The 20,813-nt window shown below is 51.3% G+C and overlaps 2 protein-coding genes across 2 annotated transcripts in view; both read right to left on the bottom strand.

The window, feature by feature from the left end:
* Positions 1-5,809: 5,809 nt before the first annotated feature.
* Positions 5,810-10,160, bottom strand: PTS (6-pyruvoyltetrahydropterin synthase). The gene is made up of 6 exons (XM_071576197.1): positions 10,044-10,160; positions 8,788-8,867; positions 7,769-7,791; positions 7,178-7,234; positions 6,829-6,899; positions 5,810-6,303 (listed from the first exon to the last, which is right to left on the bottom strand). Exons 1-6 carry the CDS (start codon positions 10,115-10,117, stop codon positions 6,162-6,164), a joined length of 447 nt encoding a protein of 148 aa, XP_071432298.1. The 5' UTR covers positions 10,118-10,160; the 3' UTR covers positions 5,810-6,161.
* Positions 10,161-11,651: 1,491 nt separating this feature from the next.
* Positions 11,652-20,813, bottom strand: part of BCO2 (beta-carotene oxygenase 2) — a 19,306-nt gene continuing 10,144 nt past the window's right edge. Inside the window, exons 4-12 of the mRNA XM_071576356.1 lie at positions 20,173-20,288; positions 18,615-18,717; positions 17,392-17,520; positions 17,101-17,261; positions 16,431-16,598; positions 13,691-13,828; positions 13,358-13,540; positions 12,893-13,003; positions 11,652-12,600 (exon numbers count right to left, since the gene is read on the bottom strand). Coding sequence (XP_071432457.1) covers positions 12,487-12,600; positions 12,893-13,003; positions 13,358-13,540; positions 13,691-13,828; positions 16,431-16,598; positions 17,101-17,261; positions 17,392-17,520; positions 18,615-18,717; positions 20,173-20,288 — 1,223 coding nt within the window. The 3' untranslated portion in view covers positions 11,652-12,486. The remainder of the gene's footprint in view (positions 12,601-12,892; positions 13,004-13,357; positions 13,541-13,690; positions 13,829-16,430; positions 16,599-17,100; positions 17,262-17,391; positions 17,521-18,614; positions 18,718-20,172; positions 20,289-20,813) is intronic.

Here is a 20,813-nt window from a genome sequence, read left to right as displayed (position 1 = left end):
GTTCTTGCAGCTCACATTATTTCCTGGCTCTGTGTGGAAAGGGGGGGTTGAAATCACTCTGAACCCTGTGAAATATTTGGCTTTGATCCCACAGATGAGCACAGAGAGGAACAAATAAAGGTGAGGCCTTTTCACTGCAATCCTGGCCAGGGTGACCCAGAGGGAGGGTCAGAGACACATCCCTGCCCATCTAATCCTCTTGCTGTTCCTCTTCCCAAGACTGAGCCCTCAATCAAACAGTATTCCAGTGGTCCTGCAGCTCTTTTGTTTGTTCCAATTGTCTGTCTCCAAAAGCCATGGTTTGCATAAAATATATATATATATTCCCTTTCAAACCCTCAGGTTTGTCAGTACAAGTGGAAATTTCACTTGTTTCATACGAATTTCCACTTATTTCCAGTTTCCTGATGGGCTGTAGAGGGGTGGGTTTGTAAAGCCAGAAGTCCCAAGCACAACTCCCCAGATGAAACTCTCCCCTCCCAGTGCCTGGAGTGATGCACTAATGGAATGTTTCTGCAGAATTTAGGAGAAATAAAGTTTTAGGGGACCAGCTACTAAAACTGGCATCTGTTCAGAAGGAAGGGTAATTAGCAGAGATAGAGATGTGCTTTATCTCCTGCTACTGCAGTGCAAAACACACAATAAAACCCTAATTAGTGCTGTAAATTACTGCTCAATTCCAATCTCCTTGTTGATCCATCTTTCTCCTAAGATTGCAGCCTCGGATAATACATGAAATTGCTTTTAAATATCCTCGTGGCAGCTCCCAATTCCCAGATTATCTGTGAGCTCAGGACATGCAGAGCAGCTCCAGAGAGGGGATTCTGCTGCTCTGTCCCTCTGATGAGCCTCAGCAGTGGCATTTGCATGAACTTTCCCACTGTTCAGCAGCAAATACCACCATGGCCTTCTACATCCCTGGCTGATTTCCCTGGGAAAACCTCATTTCACAAACACAACCAGGAAAAGGGGAATGGGTTGTAATTGGGAATTTGTAGCCAACATATGGAAATCCCTTTGTTTCAGAAGGAAGGGAAATAAGAGTGAGGCCTGAAACACCCAAGAAACTCAAATCAGTGGGTAAAAGACATTGCTGAGACTAAAATGGGAGAAAAAACCCAGGAATGGAATCCTCACTACCCACAGAGGCAGAGAAGTGGCTCTGGGGATCCATCAGATGAGCTCTGAAGCCCAATTCTTCAGGCCACATCTATGAAATCCTGAGTTAACCACCAGTACAAAGCTGCAGCTGGAAACACTGAGCTTTAAAACTCTGATTAACCATTAACAGAGTGGCTCCAGCAGGACAGGGCTCCATTAAAAACGTTACCACCCTTCCACTGACTTCCTGTCACCCCTGGAGCTTTTATTGCTCCCGTGCCATCCCAGCTGATGGAAACCACCCCAAAAATCAGCAGAACAACCCCAACTTCTTGGACTACAGATTTCACTTGCCATCAACACAATGCCCATGGTATCAGAGCAGGAAGGACACACCTCATCTGGGGAGCAACATAACAACCAGGATTAAATTTTCTTGCTTTAGGTCAGAGCAAACCCTCAGATGCTGCAGGACGAGGTGCAGTTGTAGCTCTGGGTCTCTCCTTGGGCTTCATCCATCATTCCTGGTGGAAATCCTCTGTGTTTCCTCTGAGCAGCCCCCCAGGGAGGGGCAGATAGCAGGGAGAGAGGCAATCCCTACAGACTTGAGGCTCAGAGGTGCCTTGGCCTGGGACAGGATGGTTTGTTTGGTCCTTTGCTGCATTCACAGGTTATTTCTCTGTCATTTCCAAAGCAGGCACTGAGTTTTCCAAAGACTGTTTGGGCTGTCCCCACCCTGGGACAGTGAAAGGCTGTTTTGCCTCTCAGACACCCACACCCACACCAATAAAAGGAGCACTGGAGTGGGCAAGGCACAGAACACCTGAGCTCACCAGAGCCAGGGCTTTGGCACAGCCCAGGTCCCCTTGGAGAGGTGGGATCACACCCCCCTCCTCCCTGAAACACAGGACAACTTGTGCTCACTGCAGGGAGAGCCAGAAAGTGCTCCTTAAACCCCCCACTTGTTCTCTTCCCTGTCACAGCTTTTCCTGTGGCTTCATGCTCTGCCTCTCCCACTTGGCCTCCCCCTGCACGAGGAAATCAGTGGCAATTTGAGCCAGGGATGGAGCAAACACCCTGATGAGCTTTCCAGCACAGTTTGGGAACTCCTGGCCAGCCCCAACAGCTCCCCATGCCCTCAGGCCCTGCCCTGGCACTGCTCCTCTTCTGCAAAACCTCAGGATTTATCTTTCCATGTGACAGGAAGGCAGAACTGGGTCTTTCCTCTCAGTCCCTATAAAGCCAACCCAGCACATTCCTCTCTCCTCTCATTACAGTGTTATTCACATTTATGGGCACTAGAGCTGCAAGTCCTGTCCCTACAGTGGCTCTCCTGGGACCAGCTCTGGCCTTTAAATTGCTGTCTTGGACCTCCCTGTCACCTGAACAGTTCTCCTCCAAAGAGTGGCATCACTCAGTACCCAAGTTAGAGCACAGAGACGCTTCAGGTCTCATTATGTGAGTTCACTCCCTCCCTGTAGGGCCCTCCCTCCCTGAGCTGGGAATTTGGGGGCTGGTTCCTACAGAGAATTCCCTACATGGAGCTCACACACACCTGCAAAGATCAAGACCCCTTTAAGCAGGAGAAGGGACAGAATCCACTGAAATTTCAATTACAATTCCAACTCTGACATTGCCAACTCCTCCATCCAAGCCACCACCAGACAACCAATTTCTTTCCACCTGCCCCGATCTGCAGCTGTTTAAACCAGAGAGATCAGAATAAATTGGATGAACAGATCTCCACTCTGCACACAGCAATAAAGACAAACAGGCTGTTGTGGGACTTTGCCAGGCCTGTGTTGCACAGGAAAAGAACAGGAATTTGGGCTACTTTTTCCTGCCTCCATGCTAAGAACAGCTCTGGGCTGTGCTATCAGATGGAACCATTTGTTTGCTTGGGCTTTGTCAACAGCTGGAGTTCTCTTCTAATAAAGACACCACATGATATATTTTAGTGTCCATGACTCACTGAAGACACCGAGTGCTTTGTGAATCACCAGCAGCAGCTCTGACCCAGCAGGATTTACATCAGCTCAGCAAACCAGAGACACAGCACACCACAGAGCTGCAGGACAGGAGGGGACAGAGCTGCAGGACAGGAGGGGGCAGAGCTGCAGGACAGGAGGGGGCAGAAAAGCAGGACAGGAGGGGACAGAGCTGCAGGACAGGAGGGGACAGAGCAGCAGGACAGGAGGGGACAGAGCTGCAGGACAGGAGGGGACAGAGCAGCAGGACAGGAGGGGACAGAGCTGCAGGACAGGAGGGGACAGAGCTGCAGGACAGGACGGGATAGAGCTGCAGGACAGGAGGGGACAGAGCTGCAGGACAGGAGGGGACAGAAAAGCAGGACAGGAGGGGACAGAAAAGCAGGACAGGAGGGGACAGAGCTGCAGGGCAGGAGGGGACAGAGCAGCAGGACAGCAGGGGACAGAGCTGCAGGACAGGGAGGGGACAGAGCTGCAGGACAGGGAGGGGACAGAGCTGCAGGACAGGAGGGGACAGAGCAGCAGGACAGGAGGGGACTGAGCAGCAGGACAGGAGGGGACAGAGCTGCAGGACAGGAGGGGACTGAGCAGCAGGGCAGGAGGGGACAGAAAAGCAGGACAGGAGGGGATTGAGCAGCAGGACAGGAGGGGGCAGAGCTGCAGGACAGGAGGGGACAGAGCTGCAGGACAGAAGGGGGCAGAGCTGCAGGACAGGAGGGGACAGAGCTGCAGGACAGAAGGGGGCAGAGCTGCAGGACAGGAGGGGACAGAGCTGCAGGACAGGGAGGGGACAGAGCTGCAGGACAGGAGGGGACTGAGCTGCAGGACAGGAGGGGACAGAGCAGCAGGACAGGAGGGGACAGAGCAGCAGGACAGGAGGGGGCAGAGCAGCAGGACAGGGAGGGGACAGAGCTGCAGGACAGGAGGGGGCAGAGCAGCAGGACAGGAGGGGACAGAGCAGCAGGACAGGAGGGGACAGAAAAGCAGGACAGGGAGGGGACAGAGCTGCAGGACAGGAGGGGGCAGAGCAGCTGCAGAACCTCCCTGGCCAGAGCCCAACTGCACAAACACTGGCTGCTCCACATCTGGGGGATAAAAGGAGGGAGAGGGGCCAGTGTGCCCCCAGCGTGGTCCCTCTGATGCTCTGAGCACTCTCTGCCTGTTTGACTCTGCGGGGAACCTGCAGCAAACTTTTCACCACCTTTAGGAGGGGGAAAAACTCCAAGGCTGGAGCTCCCATGGCACAGGTTTGGCTCTGCCAGAGGGAGGAGAGGTTGCAATATCCCTCCTCTCCAGCCTCTTCTTGCCATTCCATTTTGGAAGCTCTTTTCTTACTCTTCCCTTCTTGAAGCTCGTCCAGGTTTGAGCAAAGATGACTCAGGGAAGGAAAGAGCCCAGAACTCTCCTCAACTCAAGCAGTCACAATTTCAAAAAAAAAGCAAATAAAGTATTTCTTGGATCAGTAAATCCCACTTCCCAGCAGAACTGGTGGCTGCAGAAGGACACTTCACCCTCAGCCTGCAGCAGAGTGTGGCCAAAGCTCACTGTCAGGCAAGCTTCATTAAACCTTTCTCAGTGGGGCTGTTTGCTCCCATTATTCAAATGCCCAATTTCCTTGTAAAGCAAGGGAATTACTACCCTGGCTATAATTTTTTTTAATTGTATGCATTAAGTTATTCTTGTGGCCCTGCCTAATTGCTCCTCAGGATGTTGCTCATGTGATGAGAGAATCACACACAGCACAGTCACTTCTGCCTCTGCACAGGCACTGAGCTCATGGCTCTTCACCACAGGAGCTGTACATTCACCCTTCCCTCCCTGCTTTTCCATGCCCTCAGCTTTCACAGCATGCCTCCAATTCCAGGAATATCCAGGATAATTGTGTTGAGTGTTCTTTTAAACCCATGTCCCAGCCCCATCCTTCTGTACCAACCCACACTGCACCTCCCACCCTGCAGCCCCCATGGCTGGGGCACACCAAGAGCTTCTTTTGTCTCCAAACCTTCCCAAGAGGGGATTCTGATGATGAAAATACCAATCAGTTGTTGATCACAGCAGCAGGAACATGAGCTGGCTGCTTTCCCCATGAGGTTTGATTCAGTTCCTACAGAACTCTGTCAAAATTTCCCTAAGAAAATGGTATTTCTTGTGGCTCTTTGTGCCCTGAACCTTCCAGGGCCTTCCTGTGGTACCCCAGGTCCTGCTGTTCCAGCTGCCCATGAGCAGAAGCAGAATGGGAGGTCTCCTGAGGCAGGGCTGAGTCCTCAGCAATGTCTGTAATTCCCTGAGCTGCCAATGCACCACTGGGGACCAAAGCACTGAGAACTTGCACTACCAGGAGCCAAAGGCAGCCAGAATTCCCTAAGATGGAGAACATTCCCTCAGCAAAACCTCTCAGGAGGGGCACTCTGGGCTGATTTCAGGGTCACCCTCCCCTCCTGGCACTTCCACCCACCCCCCAGGGCAGTGGCAGCACCAGGGCAGAGGCACTTGGCAGTTCCTCAGCCTGTCCTGGTGATTCACATCCACACCCCACTCTCTGTGGCTCTTCACTTGGGCTCAGAAAGTGCTTTGTAAAGAACTGCAGTGCTCACCAGAGCAGCTCCTCACACAGAGAAAGACCTGCCAGCCCCAGGGAGGAAGGAGCCTGGAGCACAGGATGTTAAATGATGAGAAAAAGGATAATCAGACAGTCCTCATTCTCAAAAATGTTTCTCTATTTGATCAAGAAGCACAACAACATCAAAGCCCACATTATTAAATATAATAAATTAATTTAATGTTTAATTAGAGAAAACCCAAAGCCTTTTGTGACTGCACAGGACATTTCATTTGGCCAGGTCACCTCCTCTCTCAGAAGCTGCTTTATTTAACATGGCACAGTTACAGGTGGTTTGGGTTTGCAACAAGGGAACGTCTTGAGAAAAAAATCAACCAAATGTGAGAACCAGAACGGTTGGATTGCAAGAATTCTTGTGTATTTGTCTTTATGTAATACAGAGCCAAGGTCTAAGTGTAGGAAACACAGGGCAAGGCTGAAATAATCCACTGATCTGATCAGGCAGCAGCATTTCACTTCTCAGCCGTTGTTTCTTCTCCTTTATAAACCACAACGTTCTGGTCTGTCTCACACACCTTCACCTTATAGAGAATTCCCGAGGGCAGGAGCCTCTGGAGGTTCTCCCAGATGAACACTGCGACGTTCTCCGTGGTGCTGAGGGGGAAACAGGAGCAGGGTCAGAGCCCAGGGGAGCTGGGCACGATGGGCTGGGGGACACTGGGGACCACCTGGGGACACCTGAACGAGGTGGGGCTGCCACCACTGCCAGAAACATGGGGGAAAGGAGGTCTGAGGAGCAGCTCCCATCTGTGATGGGCCCAGGGAGGTCACAGAGGGGTTTCAACACACAGGCAGCCCTTCAGAGGTAGGGCCAAGCCTTGGAGATGTTCCTGTCCCTGCAGCCTTTCAGAGGGAGGGCCAAGTCTCGGAGATCACAGAATCACAGACTCTTCTGAGCTGGAAGGGACCCACAAGGATCATCGAGTCAAACCCTTAATTCAATGGCCCACACAGAGGATTGAACCCGTGACCTTGGCATTGTTGCAACCAAGTTTTAACCAACTGAGCTGATCTCAGGGTATGATACTCCTGTCCCTGCAGCCTTTCAGAGGTAGGGCCAAGCCTTGGAGATGTTCCTCTCCCTGCAGCCAAACCCCACGAGGAGTCCCCAGCACCCACCTCACCACCTCAGCAAAGTATGGCACATCCTTGTCCAGGTTTTTGTGGTCAAGTGGATCCATGACTGCCTCCTGCAGAGAGAGCAGGGAGAACCTTGTCCCAGCTGGCCAGTGGAGCTGAGGTTCAAATAACCATGCAAATGGGACTGGAAAGTATGTAAGAGAAAGGGTAACAATCCAGCTGTGAAATTCCCAGCTGGAGACATGGCACTGCTAAAGCATTTTAGTCTTAAATCATTCCTTTATTTCTTTTTTATTTCCTGCCATCATCATCTCCCCATGTCTCTCCACTCTGGCACTGAGCTCTAATCAATCCTCCCAGGGGACATGCAGGAAAACAGTGCCATTACCTGCAGATATTCCTTCAGCTCTGCCAGGTTCATAACCATTCCTGAGACAGGGTCAATCTGCAGGGAAAGCAGAGGGGAGATCAGCAGCCTGAACACATCCCTGTCACCTGAATCAGACAAGAATATCTGCTCAGGTCAGCTGAGCCACAAGAGAAATATCTCACTACTGTCACAGAGTTCCAGCTCTACTCCTGGGATGTTCCCAAAGACCTCACACAGCCTACAAACAGCTCCAGTGGTTCCACTCTCTCTTAAAAGCTGACTCCAGGGAGGAACCACTCACTGAAAGAGTCTTCAAGCAACAATCTGGAGTGTTGATAAGCAGGAAAACAGGCATTAAACTGCTCTGTTGAACCAGCAGGGACAAAACAGAGCCCAGGGCATTCTCCCTTCCAGGGAAGGCTCCAGCAATTCCCTATCAGAGACAAAGTGAACAGGACAGTGATCGTGGCAAACCTTCTGTGGTGTGTGCAGAGTTCCCACAAACACTCTGGGAAATGCAGCCACTGAGGCAGAACTGCAGCTGTGTGGAACAGGGAGACCCACCAGTCCTGCCCCTCAGGAGGAGAGAAAAGCGTTGCCTGCACTCACCTCTCCACGCACAGTGACTGTAACTGCAAACAAAGAGAGCATGAGGTCACCAGGAGGCAGGAACCTAAACCCAAACATGCTGCTAATGGGGACAGACAAGCCAGTCACTGCTCAGCCACAGGGGTCCCAGCACTCAAAAGTGGGGCTGGTTTTATAAAACTCCATAAAAACAATAACTCAGAGTCACCCAGCTCGTGAAGGAAATCCTTCCCCAAGGTCTGATGCCCAAACTGTCCTCCCTGTAGAACAAGAGTGGATGACTCCTCCTAGGATAGGCTGTGCCTTGCCCCTCGAGGTAGAGACTCCTGAACAGCAAAGTTCAGGACAGTGCAGCCCCCCTGGGTGCCCAGCCCATCCCCAGACCCCCAGACACAAGATGTGGGGGCAGGTTCTGAAAATCTGCTGACATAATGGAAAGCAGAGAAGGAGAGTAAGGGATGAAATGTTTGACACCCCTCTCAGAAGCAGAACTGTCGTGCCTGTAAATCAGCTATAAATTGAGGGCCAGGTCTTCATTTCAGCACCCTCTGACGTGTCTTCTCTGGTACAGCAAGGAGCTCTGAGCAAAGTTTTTGGGGCACCTACAATACAATGCAAGGGGCAGCCAGGCCAGGAACTGGAGAGGTCTAATTCTGTGTGCTCAGTGTGTAGGGAGTAAAACAACTTGTGAAAACAACATTCAAATAATGTTCACAGGCTGTTTAATTTGCGTGCCTTTTGCTTAGAAAAATCCTCATTCAAATCACAATGACTTTGCAGAGTGTAAACAAGTAGTTTGATTTATGAAGTGACATTTTGAGATAGATATTTATTATCTATTCAGCTGAATAGATGGCAAATCTATTCTTCAACCCCCTGCTGCTGAGGCTTCTTTCTAATTCTTAAAAAAAACCATAAAAGCAGCCACTAAACCCATCAGAGTGAGCCATGAGCGGCCCAGCTCTCCTCTGGGTTATTCACACCCTGAGAGCAGCCTCTGCCCATCACTGTGTGGGTGAGGATGGAAGTCAGCTCCTCACCTTTATAGTTGTGTCCATGGCCATTTGGGTTGTTGCATTTCCCAAACAGCTTCAGGTTTTCTTCATCACTCAGTGATTTACTGTGAGAAAGACAGACATGGCATGTCAGGATCCACTCCAGATCTTCATGGCTTCACTTCTAGGCCTCTGTCTATCCCTCTCCCAAATTTAACCCACTGCCTTCTCCTACTCAGGAGGCACAAACAAAACCAGGATAGTATTTGGCCCATGAAAACGTGCTGTTGAAAACAGAGAGGGTGTTTTTTGCTGTGGTTTTGTGTCTGTTTCATAACATCTGCCCAACACTGGTATATAAATGTCCAGCACATGAAATGTCCAGCCTTCACTCTCAGGAGGAAGTGCCCGGAGCAAACTGTGCATATCAGTATTTGCTATTAATTAACAAAGCTCAGGGAGCTTCTCCAAGAACTACAAAGGATGACTTCTCTCTTTGATACTTCCTTTTGAAGCAATTCAAGTGCCTGCTCTGAGGAGTGTTTCAGGTCAAGGCATGTTTTAGGCATATCACAGAATCAATTAGGTTGGAAAAGATCTGTGAGACCATCAAGTCCAACGTGATCAGCCCCTTATGCCCCAGCCCAGAGCACTGAGTGCCACATCCAAGCTTTCCTTGGACACCTCCAGGGATGGGCACTCCAAACCTCCCTGGGCAGCCCCTTCCAATGCCTGACACCCTTTCTGTGATGAAATTCTTCTTTATGTCCAACCCAAACCTCCCCTGGCGCAGTTTAAAACTCTGTGCTCATCTTCTCTCTGGTTGCCTTAGAGAAGAGCCCGACCCCACTCCTGTCAGGGATTTCACAGAATGCTGGATTGGAAGAGACCCCCAGGGATGATCGAGTCCAACCCTCAGCCCCGCTCAGGACCATCCCAAGCGTCCCACCCTGTTCCTGGGAGCATCATATCCAAGCGCTCCCTGAGCTCCGGCCAAGGCGCTCTTTGGGAATACGCAAATCTCGAGGGGAAAAAAGCGCACAGATTAGGGAGGCACAGACTGGGCGATGTTTGCAGCCCGCGAGTCTCATTCCTTGTGTTCACACAAAGAGCTGCAGTTCTGCTCAAACCCAGCGGGCGCTGATGGGTAAGCGCAGGGAAGGGGCTGAGCCAGCGAGAACAGGGAAGCGCCAATTGGGGCGGCTCGGAGAGGGGAGCGGGGCCAGGCCGGGCTGTGCCGGGCTGTGCCGAGCTGGGCTGGGCTGTGCCGGGCTGGGCTGGGCGCTGCCGGGGCCGCTCACCTGTGCAGGCGGTGGCAGGCGCTGAAGGTGACGGAGCGCGACAGCCGCGCCAGGCGGGCGGAGCGCGGCGACATCGCGGGGCCGGACTGGGGCGGGAGAGGGGCCGGACAGGGGCGGGAGAGGGGCTGGACAGGGGCCGGACAGGGGCTGGACAGGGGCGGGAGGGGGGCCGGACAGGGGCTGGACCGGGCGGCTCCATCCCCGGGGCGGGGCGGGAGCGGCGGCACCGCCCGCGGGACGCGCCCACCAGGGATGCTGCGGCTCCGCGGGACGCGAATGTGCCCAGCGCTCGGACCACTCGGACTCTGCACCTCTGTCCCTGCCCATCTGTCTCTTCCCATTGCTCCCTTCCCCTCGCTCCCTGCCTCTGTCCCTTCCCCTCGCTCCCTGCCCCTGTCCCTGCCCCTATCCCTGCCCCTGTCCCTGCCCCTGTCCCTGCCCCTCGCTCCCTGCTCCTGTCCCTGCCCCTCTCTCCCTGCCCCTCGCTCCCTGCCCCTGTCCCTGCCCCTCGCTCCCTGCCCCTGTCCCTGCCCCTGTCCCTGCCCCTCGCTCCCTGCCCCTCGCTCCCTGCCCCTGTCCCTGCCCCTCGCTCCCTGCCCCTCGCTCCCTGTCCCTGTCCCTGCCCCTCGCTCCCTGCCCCTGTCCCTTCCCCTCGCTCCCTGCCCCTGTCCCTGCCCCTCGCTCCCTGCCCCTCGCTCCCTGTCCCTGTCCCTGCCCCTCGCTCCCTGCCCCTGTCCCTGCCCCTGTCCCTGCCCCTCGCTCCCTGCCTCTGTCCCTTCCCCTCGCTCCCTTCCCCTCGCTCCCTGCCCCTGTCCCTGCCCCTGTCCCTGCCCCTCGCTCCCTGCCTCTGTCCCTTCCCCTCGCTCCCTGCCCCTCGCTCCCTGCCCCTGTCCCTGCCCCTCGCTCCCTGTCCCTGTCCCTGCCCCTCGCTCCCTGCCCCTGTCCCTTCCCCTCGCTCCCTGTCCCTATCCCTGCCCCTCGCTCCCTGCCTACACGCGGGCGGTTCCGCGGGTGACACAGCCAGCGGCACAGAGGCGGCAGGAGGGTGGCACTGCTGCGGCACCAGCGACAGGAGGTGTTTGCCATCTAGTGGCTTTGACCAGCCTGAGCCTCCCCTGCCTCTCCCAGGGCAGAGCCCTGAGGGACAACCCTTTTTCCTCCCCTTGCCTTTTCCCCAGACCTGTTAGGAAGGGGAAGAAAAGTCAGAGGAGATAAAGCCCCTGGGGCACAAGGGTTCGTTTTCTGCTCAAGGAAATTGTTCAAATCATTCTCCAGGCTCCTCACAATGAAGAAATACAAAAAGTCTTTAAGCCAGGAGGGGAATCCAGTCTCCTGGAGACTTTCCCCAGTGTATTTAGAGGCAGAGCCTGCAAGTGAAGTGCTGCAGAATGGACCCACCCACAGCCCAGAGGCCAACAGCTGGAAAAGCCTGGATACAGCTGGAATTGGATCTGCTCTACTTAAGACCAAAGGGATACCAAGGCCACAGTGGAGTTGTGTGTCTTTCACACTGGCACAGTGAGCCACAGAGCTGTGTCCTGCTCTGCTGTTTCAACAGGAGGGTGGTGATGTGTCCTGCATGTCTACATGACCACATGAGGGCAGGGAAAGAGAGGAAGAAACTTCACCAGGTTTTATTTAGGGGCACTGCTAAAGTACAGAGAAAAGAACAAGTACAGCCTCTGAGCATCTGCATCTGCATCCTGGAGCTCCCTGAAGGCAACCTGGATGCACTGAGGGTGAAATCACACCCCTCCACTGCACCCACCTGGTACAGGTCACTTGTACTCCTCTCCTGCTTTACTTATTTCAGCCAAAGTCACTGCCCTGAGCATCAAAGTTCCCTTCAGAGCACATTGCTGTGAAAGGACAGGAAAGGTCATCTTGGGTTCCATTTTCTCCCTTGCAAGCCTCAGCATGGCATCCTTTATGAGCTACTACCTGGTCTACCAAGGCAGTAAAAATATTCTTAGTTTCCATTTATCTCCTTTGCAAACCTCAGCATGGCATCCTTTGGGAGCTGCTGCTAGCTGGTCTATCAAGGCAGTAAAGCAAATTCCTAGTTTCCATTCTCCCTTGCCTCAGCATGGCATCCTTTGGGAGCTGCTGCTAGCTGGTCTATCAAGGTAGTAAAGAACTTCTTAGTTTCCATTTTCTCCCTTGCAAGCCTCAGCATGGCATCCTTTGGGAGCTGCTGCTAGCTGGTCTATCAAGGTAGTAAAAGAATTAAGATAAAGCAGTGGGCTGCTGAGTGAAGAGGCTTCTGCCTTCCTCATCCCCATAGCTGTGTATAATTAGGAACACAGGAGTAACTCCGAGGTTCTGATGGAGAAAAAGCAGTTCCCTCATCCCAGCCACAACACCGAGTGGGAGGTACAAGCAGCGGAGGTTTCTCTCTGAGCCTGGCTTGGCCCTGAGTGGCAGGAGGTGACCAGGTGTCCAGTCAGTGGGCAGTGAAGATGCCATGGAATCCATAAGGCATTGGCACTGGCACTTCTGCTCGGCCCAGCTCTCTGAAGGTCTCTGCATCCAGGACAAGCAGGAAAGCACTTTGGTTCTGCAGGGTGGCAAGAAAGCCAGAATGAATGTCCAGGCTCAACTTCATGCCACTGTCCAGCCTGATGCACACAAGGGAGCCCAAGTGTCCAGCCAGGCCATCCAGACTGAGCCTGTCAGGCACTGGCCAGGAGCACTGAGAGTCACAGGAGCCACTCAGGAAACACTGACATCCCAAGGAACACTCCTGGGCAGCAAGGAATGATCTGCCAGGGAGCCTCAGCCTCAGATTTGTGGTTTAAAAAGCATATCTAATGCTATGTGACTTTGACAAAGGACCAGCAGTAAGTTACCTCAGTGGGGGAGACCACAACAGACAAGATGACTCCACTGTCCTCTGCCGTGGCATCAGGCACTGGCACAAACACGGGCTCGGAGGGGTAGGATCCCTCCTCCTGCCAGATCTGCAGGCACAGCAACATATGGAGGAGTTTCGTGTCATTAATACTTGTCTACCACAGTTAGCAGAGCTGCTGGTTAGAGTGCTCCCCACAGAGACACCCAGGCACACTCTGTGCCCCAAGAACCTTAGGGTTCAACCTTTTAATTGATCCTTTTGGCTCCAGGAGCCTGAGGGTGCCATCCTGTCCTATTTAATATTAAAGTGTGCCATGTTCATAAGGTGAGAGATGAAACCAGGAATCTCATCCCAGACCCACCCAAAGACCCCTAAACCCCCTAGAAAATGACATATTTTCAAAGCCAGTTCAGTGGAATGACTCCCATTGCTGAAAGAGGATAATCTGACTTCAATTCACCTTGAAATTCTTGGTCTCCACATCAACCTTGATCAAGGAATCTCCAACCAAATGCCCAAATCCACACCCGTAGAAGTACCGGTACCTCCTCCCGTTGTACCCCGAGTAGTTGATCTGGGGGAACTCCAATCCCCCGACCTTCTCAAAGCCCTCAGGGTGGAGATTTTCATGTGTACACCAGACCTGGAAGAAATATGTACCACACAAGTGTTGGTTTAGCTCTGACAGGGCAGAACACCAGGCTGGTCCCAGAACCACAGCAGGGAAGTGTTTATAGATCTGGGCAGACGGTGGTACAGGATGGCAACTGCTATGCCAGCCTTCAGTACATACCTTGCCATCTGCACCTTTCACAGCCCTGGCCAAGGTGTAGGGCAGTGGGTTCAGGTTCTTCCCCACAGCTGTGTCTGGACCCACGTTCAGAGGGAGCACAAAGCGGCGAGGGAAAGCTCTGGGCACTGAGGCATAAACCTGTCCCAGAGACAGGGAGTCATGAGGATGGAGAGAGGAGAGACATTGCAGGCTAAATGCAGCTTTGGGGAACAATTCTGAAGTTTAGACATTCCTCCCACCCCTAAAATCTTATTCTTCTTTCTGTTCTGTGTTTTACCCAGCTCTGGGAAGGAGAAACTCATCACAGAAAGAAGCTCTCTGCACATTCCAATCCTTTAGAGCAGAAAAGCAAAAGACATGCAATTAAAAGGGTCAGAATTGCTTTCACAGTAATTAATACTGAGGTGGGTGTGCAAATCACTCCATGATCCTCCAAATCCAGCACTGGGACACACACACTGCACCAGACTTTAGTCAGAACAGACTTACACTGCTCTCCAGCACTGTGAGGAGAGGGCTCCCTCTCCCCTGGATGTGAGGCAGGCAGGACACTGCTGTCCCTCAGTGCAGAGCCTGACCTCAGCCTGCAGGATTGCCCTCTGCCATCCTCAGGTACACAGGATTCATGTTTGGAGTCCAGGGGAATGGTGGATGTGCTTGAGGAGCAAAGGGGAGGGCAAACCAGCAGCCCCCAGAGTGACAGACATCCTGTGGGCTGCACAAGAGGAATAATCCCACCACTGCCACAAGAGGAGTAATCCCACCACTGCCACAAGAGGAGTAATCCCACCACTGCCACGAGAGGAATAATCCCACCACTGCCACAAGAGGAGTAATCCCACCACTGCCACGAGAGGAGTAATCCCACCACTGCCACGAGAGGAATAATTCCACCACTGCAACAAGAGGAATAATTAATTCCACCACTGCCACAAGAGGAATAATTAATTCCTCCACTGTCACAAGAGGAATAATTCCACCACTGCCACAAGAGGAATAATCCCACCACTGCCACAAGAGGAATAATCCCACCACTGCCACAAGAGGAGTAATTCCACCACTGCCACAAGAGTAATAATTAATTCCACCACTGCCACAAGAGGAATAATTCCACCACTGTCACAAGAGGAATAATTCCACCACTGCCACGAGAGGAATAATTCCACCACTGTCACAAGAGGAATAATCCCACCACTGCCACAAAAGGAATAATCCCATCACTGCCACAAAAGGAATAATCCCACCACTGCCACAAGAGGAATAATTCCACCACTGCCACGAGAGGAATAATCCCATCACTGCCACAAAAGGAATAATCCCACTACTGCCACGAGAGGAATAATCCCACCACTGCCACGAGAGGAATAATTCCACCACTGCAACAAGAGGCATAATTCCACCACTGCCACAAGAGGAATAATCCCACCACTGCCGCAAGAGGAATAATCCCACCACTGCCACAAAAGTTCTGTTCAAGCCAAGGTTAGAACCCATCATATTCCCACAGATTAAGCCTTCTAAATAGAACAGGTGACAAGGACCCTGCTTTGGTGTTTTTCAGTTACTTCAGTCTGTACCTCCCCAGTTCAATGTGAAACTTCACTTTAATCATATGTGTTAATCCTGAAACTTTTCAAAACTTTTATGGTTCATGTAACTGCAGCTGAGGAACTCTGCCAGACAAATATGGTTCAGTAATCAAGAAAAAGCACCAAGCATGGCTCAGGGCCAGAGACAAGTCATGCTCAGACATGCCTTAGGCTGCTGGTGTGACCTAAGTTTTAGACTCTGTTCTGAAAGGGCTTGTGTGTGTGCAGTTTAATGGTTATGGACTGCCAGTCAAAGAGTGTGGGTGCTGGAAACACGAGCCTGATGTTTACATAAAGACACCTTCAGTCAGATCTGTGCCCAGGGAAGGATGGACAGGAGCTGGGAGCAGTTTGCAGAGCAAACAGTTGTCTTAACGCTCTGCTGCACTGGAGGATGTTCAAAGCACATTTGGAACAAAACCAACCAAGGCAAGCAGAAGCCACTGAGCTGGAGGGGTCAGAGTTGTGTGTTCAGGTCAGAACTGACATGTCAGGGCACAGAGAGGAAGCTCAGGCCTGCCTGCACATGCCCCACAGCACGGTGGGTTTCCAACCATCACATCTGTAGCACCAGAAACTGAAAGCACCCCCACTCTTCCCACGTGTGACCTGTGCAAAATAAAGCCTCTAAATGGTGCTTTTGACAGAGCAGGACATAAAATGTAATTAATTAGAACGTGCTGTTTTGGGGTGACTGTGAGGAACAACATCGGGGTTTCCATGCTGTTTGTGTTTCTGTGCCTTTCCTATTAAATGCTACTTTTCCCAAGTAATGCCTTTAAAGAACAGGGTTTCTTCTCTTCTTTTCCCCTTTCCAAGTCGTGCAAACCCACGTTTTGCATCATTTCTTGGGGGGAAATATCATTACACAAGGACGAGGATTACACAGGAGGACATTCTGTGGCACGCACCAGGCTGAAGAGTTTCAAGCAAACCCTCCATGGAGACTCCCTGCTGAGGGATTTAAAAGGAAAGAAACCCAACAGATCAATAGATAATCATTTTAGTTCTGGTACAGCCATGGTTCTTTTCCCCAGGTCACATCCTTGGCTTTGTGGTCCCCCAAGGCGTTCTCCGCTCCACCAACCCGAGCCTTGGGACAGCAAAGGAATCACCCACAGCACATCCCAGGGCAAAGGGCAGAGTCTCACCTGATCCAGAGCCTCCCCACTCCTCCTCATGTTCTGCAGCTTGTACATGGCCAGGCTGGTGCCATCATCCTGGCAGCACAGATCCAGCACCACACAGCCCTGGTCCTCAAAGGCGTTGATTTGATGGAAAGTCACAAAGGGCTTCGTGTGCCACTGCCCTGGGAGCACCTGCAGTGGGCACAGCAGAGGCTCCATCTCCTCTCTGCAGCTCCCAGCCACTCCTCAAAGAGCTTTGACCCTCTCTCCACCATTCCATCCCCCACTCATTCCTTGGGATTTGCCTTTGGGTGTCCCTGTGCTACTGCAGAAGGGCTGCTTTAAGCCAGGAATTAGGAAAACACAGCTGAGGAAAAGCCAAAATGGGCATCAGGCCAGGCCAGGCCCCTTGCTGTCCTGACTCCATCCCTGGAGCATCTTCCCCAGGCTGGCACTGCCCTTTTTATACTCCTGCATTTCAGCCCCTCATGAACCCCAAACTATTTATTTCTGCCTGTTCTTTAGGGCTGGCAAAGACATGAATGATTAGAGAGGGAAATGCATGAAGTAATTCCATTTCTAATAAACCTTCCCCTGTGCTCTAAAGCCAGTAACTTCTGGACTGATTCCTACAGCTCCTGTGGCACTCTCCTCTTGGGAGCTGAGGTTCCAGAGGCCAGAGATGCACACTCACCTCCCCTGTGTGCTTATTCACCACATGGAAGTAGGTGTTGCACTGAGGCTCCCAGTTTATCCCATCAAAAATGGTTTTCCCCCGCAGTTTGGAAGTGATGATCTGCAGCAGGTTCAGCTTCAGGGGTTGCTCAATGAAAATGATGTAATTTTCAGTCATCCCTGAAAAGAGAAGGAAGGAGGTAACACCCAAGTAGGAGATGAGAAAACATCTCAGGGGCAGAGGGCAGTGGACAGCCCTTTCTGCCTCTCCCAGCCCAGATCCCCAGTCTGAGAGGGAAAACATTCTCACCAAAGCTGTGATAGTAGGATGGCTTTGCCCTGTCCATGGGAGGGATGGAGCACAGCACTTTTGCTCCCTCTAATGTGTCACTAGAGCTTGACCTCTGGGGAGGGACCTGGATGATGTTATAGCTGGACCCTGGAAAGGAGAAAAGGGTGTTCAGCATCACTGGGACTGTTCATGGGCATAAAACCAAAGTCAGGCTCTGTCCTTCTTGTTTCCCAAAAGTACAGGGAACCACAGCCATGGCTTAACTCCACAGAAAATCAGCAGCCACTCAAAATAATTTACATAGGATTATCTAGAAGAGAAAAAAAAAAAAGGAAGAAGGATCTGGTAAAGCACCAGCTCATTTTATTGTCTGCAGTGCATTCCTTATGTTATCCTATAATAGCAGGATCAAGAACAAAGCCAAGGTCCTGGCTTGTGATTCACAGGAAATGAAAACTCTGAGCCTTGGTGGTGCCCATTTAATAAATCTGAGCATGTGGGCAGGAAAGAATGGCATGTTTGAATAATAATCTAGAGCTTGGTCTCTCCAGCTGCAAAGATCATGTGCCACAAAGCTAAATACTGCTCAGGGCAAAAGGAAATGAGAGCAGCATGAAGGAAAAATGATCAGGAGTAGGAAACTGTGGAGTGAACTGGAACCAGTCTGAGAAATCCCAGTAAAGGGCAGTGGCCTCAGAGACCTGCCAAAGGAGGGTTTCACATAACTAACTACCAGTGGATGCCAGCCCTGAGCAGCCATGGCAGTGCCAGGAAATCCCAGCTAGATGCCCACAGTTTGGAGAAGAAGGAAACCATTCCATGAAATTCAGCTCTGCTGCAATCGGGCCAGGTGAGTAATAAATTCCATTTCTCTCCTGCATGGATCCCTGTGGTGTTTATCAAGTCCCTGTAAGTGAAAATCATGTGGCTCGTTGTTAAATTTCATCAGCTGAGGCTTCAGCACTGGATGGGACTTAAAAATCCTTCTGCTGTTTTCCAGCAAAGCCTGGGAGAGGAGAATCTGTTGGACATTCACAGGCCAAACCAAATGCTGAGAGAAGCCTTTTTTGTGGGACTGACTGAGCCTCTAAAATAGAACTAATCTGACTTCTCACCACTTTGACTCAAAGGGAAACAGCAATTTCAAAGTCTCTACAGATGTTTCTTCCACCACTGCTCCTTGAGACAGCCCCAAGAAGGATCCTGTCCCCCGTGCCCACCCCAGGCCATGCCCATCTCACCATGTTTGCCATAGGAATTGCCCATGTTGTAGGTTGTGCCATCAGGCTCATAGTGAGGGTGGGCAGTGGCTCCATTCACTGCAATGAAACTGCTCCAGTCCACCTGCAATGCCAAGGATGGTCAGTCAGGGACAACCTTCCTGCTGCTCCTTGGAGAGCCACAGCCTTTCCAAAGGACACTTTCATGGAAGTCTGAGCAAGAGGAGCAGATTTTATTCACTGTTAATAAGGTGGGAGCTGGACTTAACTCTTCAATCTGTCTGTCCTTCCTGAAATCCTGAAAAATTAATATTTCTCTCTGTCTTAATCCTATGAGTAAAATGGGACTAAGAGCACAAACCATTCCCTGGGAGACATGAACATTCCTAATGGCACAAGTGGGAATGTTGCCCACATGAGCATTTTGGCTGGGACCCCATGTTAGAACCCCATGTGTGAACAGTCACTGCCCCAGAAAATCACCAAGTTTCTGACACCAGAAGCTTAGAAAACCAGGTCCTGTCTCAAATCAGAGTTTACATGTGAAGTCATCCCTTCCATTTCTTCACTTAGCCCAAAAATACCAGTCTGCATCTAAAAAGCAGCCTGAAGGGGATTTTTTTTAATGACAAGATGGTTCAACAGAGCTGAACACTCAGCCTAAAAATCCCCACGTGTCTTTTCCTCACTGCACTCTCTGGTTTACAAACTGAATCAAACAGCCAATCACCCAACTCAATATGTAAACTGAGTTTCCTTATGACTCACAGCTGCCCCTGGAGGCAGGGAGGGACTCCTGGAATACCTCCCTCAGGATCTGAGGGTGCTCTGAGCCAGTCTGTGCTATCAAACAGTGAGTGGTGACACAGGCACAGGAGTTAATCCTGGTTTGGGAAGGCACAGTCCTGTCCCAGTCCTTCTCACAGCTGTCCAGCCCAGGAAACATTGAAATCCCTTCTCAGGGTGCAGCCAGAGGGACATTCCACAGGTCATGTTCCTCTGCCAGCTCCTGTGAGACAATGCCCAGGACACAGGGAAACAACTCTGGGACTTTGTGTTCATTTGCTCTCAGGGCAGAAAATGAAGTGGCAGCTGAGCTTTGACTTGACTTTACATTGACTTCACTCATTTGTAACAGAGTTCTAGCCAAGACTTTGAAGGGCAGTTTTGGAGAGTTTCAAAAGATGTGAAAGGCAAAAGAAAGGGAAGGGATGTGAAGTGACAGGGCAGAATGCAGATTGAGAGCAGTGATGGCTCTTTCCTGTACACACGTTACTCTTCACACACTGGCAGGTGCAGACAAGCCCAGACAGGCAGTGAGAGCACAGAGTGGAGCTGTGTCCAGAGAACTGAGCTCTGTCTGTCCCTCCCCTCCTGCCACAGTGGGCAGTGACTGCATCTTCACCCACCAGGGCTCCCTTGCTGCTGAGGAGATTTTTCAGGCACTCAGAGATGCTCATGGCTTTGCTCCACACAAACTCTTTTGGAATCTGAGCTGCTCTTGGGAACACCAAGGTGTGATTCTGTACCCCAGGCTAAAGGTTCTGCCCCATGGCTCCCTTATCCCACCTGCCCACACCTTTTCCTTCGTTTCCAGCGTTTCTGGGTCCACCTTGTACATGAAGATGTTCTCATTGCTGACATAATAATCCCCTTTGTACAGGACGTAGTTGACATTGGCGTTGTCACTCGGTTCTGAAACAAAATCCTGGAGTTGTGCACAGCTCTGGTGGAGCTCATGTCACCTTATAGCAAGTTACAGAGGTTTAAACAAATAAACCCATTTGCAATGACATTAATCCCCCTGTGATTGATTAGAAATATCTCACTAATCTACAGAGGCACTCAAGGAACTGTCTGTGCAGGTGAACTGGGGTTAAAGAGACAAGGAGGAGTTCTTATGGAAGTCACTGCAGTGAAGCCAAGGTAATCTTCATATTTCTATATGCCTTTAGCTCCTGACCTCTTATTTCTTCATATTCCTCTCCCTTTCCTCCCCAGCCAAAGTCCCCTCCCTTTAAAAGCCACATGAAGAGTGCCATGTTTGATTTACAGCAGTGGGATCAAGGGAGGCAGGACCTGACACTGCAATGTGGGCTTGTGTAAGTGTCTAACTTGTCTAAGTGTGTGTTATATTGCAGTTTTCTTTTAATTTTCTCTTTTCTGTATAAATATATATAGTTAGTTTAAGCTTAAACTGGTTTGAGTTTCCAGGTTTCT

This window comes from Pithys albifrons, chromosome 23 (genome assembly GCF_047495875.1).
Source record: "Pithys albifrons albifrons isolate INPA30051 chromosome 23, PitAlb_v1, whole genome shotgun sequence".
NCBI classification, from domain to species: domain Eukaryota; kingdom Metazoa; phylum Chordata; class Aves; order Passeriformes; family Thamnophilidae; genus Pithys; species Pithys albifrons.
The sequence above is the reverse complement of the archived record's forward strand: the minus strand, read 5'-3'. Positions and strand labels throughout refer to the sequence as shown.